Source organism: Dicentrarchus labrax, unplaced genomic scaffold, assembly GCF_905237075.1.
Source record: "Dicentrarchus labrax unplaced genomic scaffold, dlabrax2021, whole genome shotgun sequence".
Lineage (NCBI taxonomy): Eukaryota > Metazoa > Chordata > Actinopteri > Moronidae > Dicentrarchus > Dicentrarchus labrax.
In genome coordinates, this window is record NW_026136719.1 from 2,334,107 (window position 1) to 2,341,349 (window position 7,243).

Here is a 7,243-nt window from a genome sequence, read left to right on the forward strand (position 1 = left end):
TTCTTACCCCTGTTACCCTGCAGGGAGCCCCCACTCCTTATCTGCCCCCCCCCCCCTCAGACACACACACACACACACACACACACACACACACAGTAACACAGACACAGTAACACACACACACACACACACACACACACACACACACACACACACACACACACTCACAGTAACACACACACCTAATATAAATTATTACAATCAGAAAATAAACTTTATTTAGCACAAAACACAAAAAAAGGTACCAATAATGTGTGTGTGTGTGTGTGTGTGTGTGTGTGTGTGTGTGTGTGTGTTACTGTGTTGTGTTACTGTGTGTGTGTGTGTGTGTGTGTGTGTGTGTGTGTGTGTGTGTGTGTGTGTGTGTGTTACTGTGTGTGTGTTACTGTGTGTGTGTGTGTGTGTGTGTGTGTGTGTTACTGTGTCTGTGTTACTGTGTGTGTGTGTGTGTGTGTGTGTGTGTGTGTGTGTGTGTGTGTGTGTGTGTGTGTGTGTGTGTGTGTGTGTGTGTGTGTGTTACTGTGTGTGTGTGTGTGTGTGTGTGTGTGTGTGTGTGTGTGTGTCTGCAGCTCGTTCATTGGACCAACTTCAGTTCTGCTGTTTTACTAAGTGAAACTGGATCTTCTGTGAAATTGATTATTGATTGTCCCTCTGTCTTATTTGTGTATTTTGATCAATATAATAAAATTACATAAGATAAAAATTGGAATTAATTAAGTGTGAATGATTTCTAAACGGAGTTCGCAGTAATTAACATTTAATAGTGTGTGTGTTACTGTGTGTGTGTGTGTGTGTGTGTGTACTGTGTGTGTGTTACTGTGTGTGTGTGTGTGTGTGTGTGTGTGTGTGTGTGTGTGTGTGTGTGTGTGTGTGTGTGTGTGTGTGTGTGTGTGTGTGTGTGTGTGTGTGTGTGTGTGTGTGTGTTCCCGCCCACTCCCTCCTGCTATATAACCGCAGTGTGACAGCTCAGACTTTAGTGAGCAGGAGGAATCAGACCGACCTGCAGCTTTAATCCGCTCTCTGCGCTCCGGATCAGAACCCTGTCACAGTCTCCCGGACTCCGGCGCATGTGTGCCGGTCTGTAGCCCCCCTCCCACCCGAGGACCTCTCACACTTCCCACTTTCTCCAAACTGGATTCCCGGAGCTCCTCGCCATGCCTGCCCGGGTTTAGATTCTCCATGGAGCTCTCTAACCTGTACGAGGTCGCTCCCCGGCCCCTGATGAGCACCATAAGCCACGGCCAGCAGCCCCCCTCCGGCTACAGAGACCCCGCAGACCTCGGCGGTGAGATCGGAGACAACGAGACCTCCATCGACCTGAGCGCCTACATCGACCCGTCCGCGTTCAACGACGACTTTCTGGCCGACCTGTTCCACCACAGCTCCCGCCAGGACAAGCTCAAGATCATGAACGGGGAGTACGACCCGGTCCCGTGCGGCCCGGGGCCCCAGCAGCTCTACATGTCCAACTACATGGAGTCCAAGCTGGACCCGCTCTACGAGCACAACCCGCCGCGCATCCGGCCGGTGGCCATCAAACAGGAGCCCCGGGACGACGAGGACCTGAACCCGGGCATGCCTCCCACCTACCACCACCCGCACCCGCATTCCCAGCAATACTCCCAGCATTCCCAGCATTCCCAGCAGCAGCAGCAGCAGCAGCAGCAGCCGCACCTCCAGTACCAGATTGCGCACTGCGCGCAGACCACCATGCACCTCCAGCCGGGACACCCGACCCCTCCGCCGACCCCGGTGCCCAGCCCGCACCAGCACCACCACCACCACCAGCATCCGCACCAGCACCCGCAGCAGGGCGGCCTGAAGCTGCTGGAGGGGCGGGGAGGCGGGAAACACAAGAAGCACGTCGACAAGAGCAGCCCGGAGTACCGGCTGCGGCGCGAGCGCAACAACGTGGCCGTGCGCAAGAGCCGGGACAAGGCCAAGATGCGCAACATGGAGACGCAGCAGAAGGTGGTGGAGCTGACCACCGACAACGACAGACTGAGGCGGAGGGTGGAGCACCTGACCCGGGAGCTGGACACGTTAAGGGGCATCTTCAGACAGCTGCCGGACGGATCCTTCAAACCCATGGGCAGCTGAGATCCTGCTGGACCCGGGTCAGACTGCTACACTGCTGGATTTATACACCCGGACGGTCCTCTGAGGACGGACTGAGGCAGCTGAGGTGTGCACTGCAAAAAGATCCCAAACATTAAAGTGCAGGAACCGGAGGGTTTGTGGAGGTTTCCGCTCTGGGACCTGGTCCAGACTCTTTTTGCAGTGCTCATGTGCCTTTGAGACTTCTGTGCAGAAATAAGCTGGTTGGCTGCAGACACAACAGAGGACTGCTGGTTTTTGTGCCTTACCCCCCCCGAACAGACTGTGTGCCTGTCACACTCTCCTCACATATCAGTGCAGCTACGGTAGGGCATGCTGGGGGTCCAGGTCAGCCTCTGGTGCTGGTTTCTCTCCATATCTCCTCCTCATGGACTCATTCTACAGCTATGAAATGCAAAGTGCACACTGCTTGCTGTTTATGTGTATTTCCACCTGCAGAGACATTTATAATAATAATAATAATAATAATAATAATAATTCTGGTTCTTGTGTCTCGCTCCGGGTCGGCTCACAGGTTCCAGATCAGTTCCATGGTACAGGGCAGAATGTTCTGATTTAATGTCACATTCATCGATATCTGCCACCAGCATTAAGAACCTAAAGTGTCACTAGGAATCAATAAGTTGTTTCATGTAGTCTGTGCTTTGGCCACCGCCGTGCATTCTGGGACAATCCTCTAACAGATCCCATTGTTTTGCAGATTTTGGTGAAATGTGACTTTCAGGAGCGTCTCCACTTTGTTTCTGCAGCTCTGACTCATGTTCCCGCTCACTTCGAGGCTTTTCTCTCCTCCACGTTTAGACTGGAGCTACTTTTATTTGTATGTATGAGTGATGACAATAATCTGTGCTGGTTAAGATGCCAAAGTGAAAAACACAAAGAAAATCAGACTGGAATAGAAACTGTGGTCCCTGCTCCGTCCCGCCAGCGTCCTCTGAGCGTCCTCTGAGCGTCCTCTGAGCTCACAGCCTCCAAACCTGCAGCAAAGTTTCTCTGCTGGCTAAATGTCCGACAATAAAGACAAACTGCAGATTGTGGAGGTTTAGGAGGTTGTGTCAGAGGACGCGGCAGCGGTGGCGAGCAGCTCTCTCTCCTGTGTGCACTATTAGTCGTGAAAATGAAGCGTCTGGGTTCTGATCTGACAGAAAGAAACACGCCTCGCTCTTCGTATTTATGAGAGAAAACAAAGAAAAACAAAATGTGAAAAGGGTTTCTATGCAACATGTCTCTTCCTCTTTTCCACTGTCCATCACACACTCACACACACGGTGCCTTCTGATCCTTCCAGATGACCTTTGACCTCCAGCCGGGCTGTGTGTAAAGATTCTGCCGGCGAGGAAAAAGGAAGCACTTTTCATGTTATTTTTTTGTTTTTTTTTTACAAACTGATGTTAAACCAACGTTTGTCTCAATTGTAAAATAAGCCTATATATAAATATATATATAAATATATATATGAACTACCAAAAAAACCTGAATTATTATAATAAAAGAGCTTGTTTTATCAGACTCTGTTCAGTTCTCGTGTTTTTCTTTGAAGATGTTGTCCATTAATGTGTTGCACAGACAGTAGGGGGCGCTCACAGGTCGGCTGCAGCTTCATTCTCACATTCAAAGAAAAAATCTGCCCAAAATTGCTTAAAAACCTTGAAAAAGACTTTCTCTGCTTTACAGAGACGGTCCTCTGTGACGGACTGTGGTCTTATGTTCCTCCCACAGAATCAGTGTTTGGATCAGGTCTGAGCTCACATACACAGAACAAATAAACAGGACAACAGTATCAACAACACAAACACACACTAACACACACTACTGTACACTACTATACACTTCTATAAAGTGCTATGGACAGTAGATGCTGGAATAATTCTTCACGTGCAGGTTTCTTTATGTACATGAGGGAGGACAGCATATACTGTATACAGTATATAGTGTATATACACTATATACTGTATAAACAGTACGCACAGCATGGGTAGAAGTGTTTGAGTGATTGTATTTATCTTTTTAAAAACTGAATTTGAACAATGAAGAAATAAACAGTAAACAGTTTACAGGTGCAGTGGCTGTCAGAGGGTTATTGTACAGGGATTGTGTGTCCATATAATTATATTATCATAAGATCAATTTATTATATTATCATAAGATCATATTATTATATTATCATAAGATCATATTAGTGGAGGGTCATTGTGAGAATAAAATATACTGATATTATAGTTCACGTCTGCGGCTTTAACAGACTCACTGTGGACACTTCTGTCCTCAGTACCGTCAGTCTGCAAGGTGTCCCTGAAGGCCTCATACAGGAGGACAGGAGGAGCTACCTGCTGATGGGGGACGCCGCTCCACCGGCCCCCTCAGGGAGGAAGGTTAGACCTCCGTTACATTAATGACAGCAACATTTAAAACTCTTCAAAAAGACAGAACAGAGTTTATTTCTTCATTATGTAACTGTAGAGCCTCAGAGTCTGGATGGAGCTAGCTGACGTTAGCCTGGTGTTGCTGGGCAGCTGCAGTAGTGAGAACAGCCAATCACACCACAGATCTCCTACCTGTAATCTGTAGTTAAAGGGTTAATATGACACTGGCTGTTAGTGAGCGAGAGCTCCTGGCAACCCTAAAAATGTTTAATCAAATAAAATGTTTATCTGGTTGAAAAGACGTTAGAATCCCGGCTGGAGCTCGCTGAGCTCGAGATCTCCTTATTTTATACATACAACACTGATATATTAACATCTTCTATGGAACCTCTTTCCACCAGTGTGATGAAGAAAAGGATCCTGTTAGTCGTTATAATGAGAAACTTTATCAAAATAACAACTTAATATCTCAAAATAATGATAAAGTTTCTCATTATTAACACTTACAGGATCACACTGGTGGAACAAGGTTCCACAGTCAGCCCTCGGACATCTCTGACCTGAATGATGAAGTTCTCTGCTCTAACGAGCCTTTATGATCCTGCAGGAGCTGCTGAAGCATCCTGAGGCTTTAACAGCAGCTGGACCGCAAACCTAAACTATTGAAATGTATTCATGCATTCAGCTGCCGCCAACATCTTGAACCAAACAGAAGAATCAGCACCAAGAAACCACAAACACTGGCTGTATTAGAAACAGGTGAAATGGAGATGATTACAGTGTTTTTATTCAGGAATGTGGAGAACAATTGTAAAAATGAGCTGAAAGAGAATCAGAATGATAATGTGAGCTGCAAACAGCTGCTGATGACTTCCAGATGCTTCTGACGCTGTCACTGACTGACTGAAATATGACTGATTCAACATGAAATATGCGCCTGTAAACATTCAAGATGTGAATGCATCATCATCATAACAGGATAATAGAAGCTGCAGGAATGTGGAGGGTGCAGGGGAACCAAGCTCCGATGCTCAAATATTCTGTAAAAGTCCGTCTTCAGTTTCATTTCTCTGCATCCAGCTCTAATGTCGGGCCAGGAAGGAAGTGTTTAGCCTAGCTTAGCACAAAGACTGGGAGCAGGGGAAAACTGTTAGTCTAGCTCCATCAAATGAGAGAAAAAAAGGAAAAAGGAATTGTGGGACAGAATTATCTCCTTTCCTTCAGTAAAGGATGCTCCAGTGTGTCCTCTGCTAAAAGAGATAAGAAAGGAAGCAGTGAAGGATGTTTCCTTATCATGGCTTCACTCAGGAACCAAAATCCAAGTCTGTCTCATTTACATGTTGGTATGCTCGTGTTAGCTAACAAGCTAATCACAGATCCATCCTAGTTTACTGGAGCCAGCACCTAGAAGCTAACTGTAAGCTAACGGGACGTAGACGCTAACTTATCCAACCTTGAGAGCAGCAAGCAGGCAGATCGAATGACGGGAACACCCTCGCCCCAAGAGGAGAGGAAGAGATCCCACAGGAGCTGCCCAGCTGGGACTGACGGCGGCTCCTGGCTAACGTCCAGTTTTTGGTTATTCTTGGTGCTCAAACGCAGTCAAACTGTATGGACACTGGTTCTTTATGTATCTGTTTGTAACCTGAAGGAACTAGAACCTTTACACAGAGTCCTGCAGTCTACAGTCCTCAGATAAACATCAGCTGTGTCTTTATTAGAAGAAGGTGGATGATGAACAATCTTCTCTCTGCTGGTTTGATCCCGACAAACTGCCCGCTGCTGTTTGACCAACCAATCAGACGCTGACAGCAGCCTGCAGATAATGGACAGATTAAGAGGTCATAAACACCTTTTAGACACCTTCTGCCACAGAGACTGAAACACTGACTGAACTCTGGACTGCACAGACGGAGGCTCTGCACACGCTCAGTGCTGGTTTCACTGCTGGCTGGTTAGCTGTGAGGTTGTGGGCGGGGCAAGAGAGGATCTTACTGGGTTAATTAATGATTTACTGGAGGGAGTTTGTAGGAAACACATGAATGAATAAACAGCAAGTATCATTTCAGTCCATATTCACACAGCAAACACTGCTGATGATTATCCATCAAATACAGGTTTGAGTGAAATCAATAATAATATTGAGCTCTGATGGCAGAGAGGCTGACAAACACAGCAGGTAACTGTGGAAAAGATTGGATCTTGTGCTGTGAGTAATGTGAGCGTTCTAGCAGAGTCAGACAGAGCTGCTCGCTGCAGGCTGCTGCTGGTGGACCTGCAGAGCGGCTGCGTTCACACTGACTGCAAACATTCTGAAACTCGACTGTTGGAGAACTTACAGCGATCATAATTCTCATTAAAGCTCGGTGGAAATGTGTTGTGGTTGATAAATACACTCACAGTTAAGCTTCTTCTAACAGACTGAGAGCTGAGCAGATACATTTTCTGTGAAATAGAATAAATTGAGTACAATTTGAATAAACAGAGATGACCTCTGACCTCATTCATTAATAAAGAGTTGAATGTGTCAGTACTTGACCTACTGCTCATTATATATGGTTTGTGAGCAGGGCTGTCCTCCTGGAAAATGATTGGTTAGAGAGCGGGAACCCTGATTTGATAATCTCATATAAACAGTTTTATTCTGAAAGGAATATTTTCACATTAAGACGTGTGTGATATGTTGATTAAAGCTGCAGCAGTTCCAATTCGCTGAGCCTCCAAACAGTCGACTTCAGTCTCACCGGTGGATCCAGTAACGA

At 46.6% G+C, this 7,243-nt stretch overlaps 1 protein-coding gene across 1 annotated transcript; it reads left to right on the top strand.

Annotated features, from left to right (window-relative positions):
* Positions 1-981: 981 nt before the first annotated feature.
* cebpa (CCAAT enhancer binding protein alpha) lies at positions 982-3,627 on the top strand. Its single transcript, XM_051379685.1, has one exon. The coding sequence runs from the start codon at positions 1,180-1,182 to the stop codon at positions 2,098-2,100; it is 921 nt and encodes a 306-aa protein (XP_051235645.1). The 5' UTR covers positions 982-1,179; the 3' UTR covers positions 2,101-3,627.
* The last annotated feature ends 3,616 nt before the right edge of the window (positions 3,628-7,243 follow it).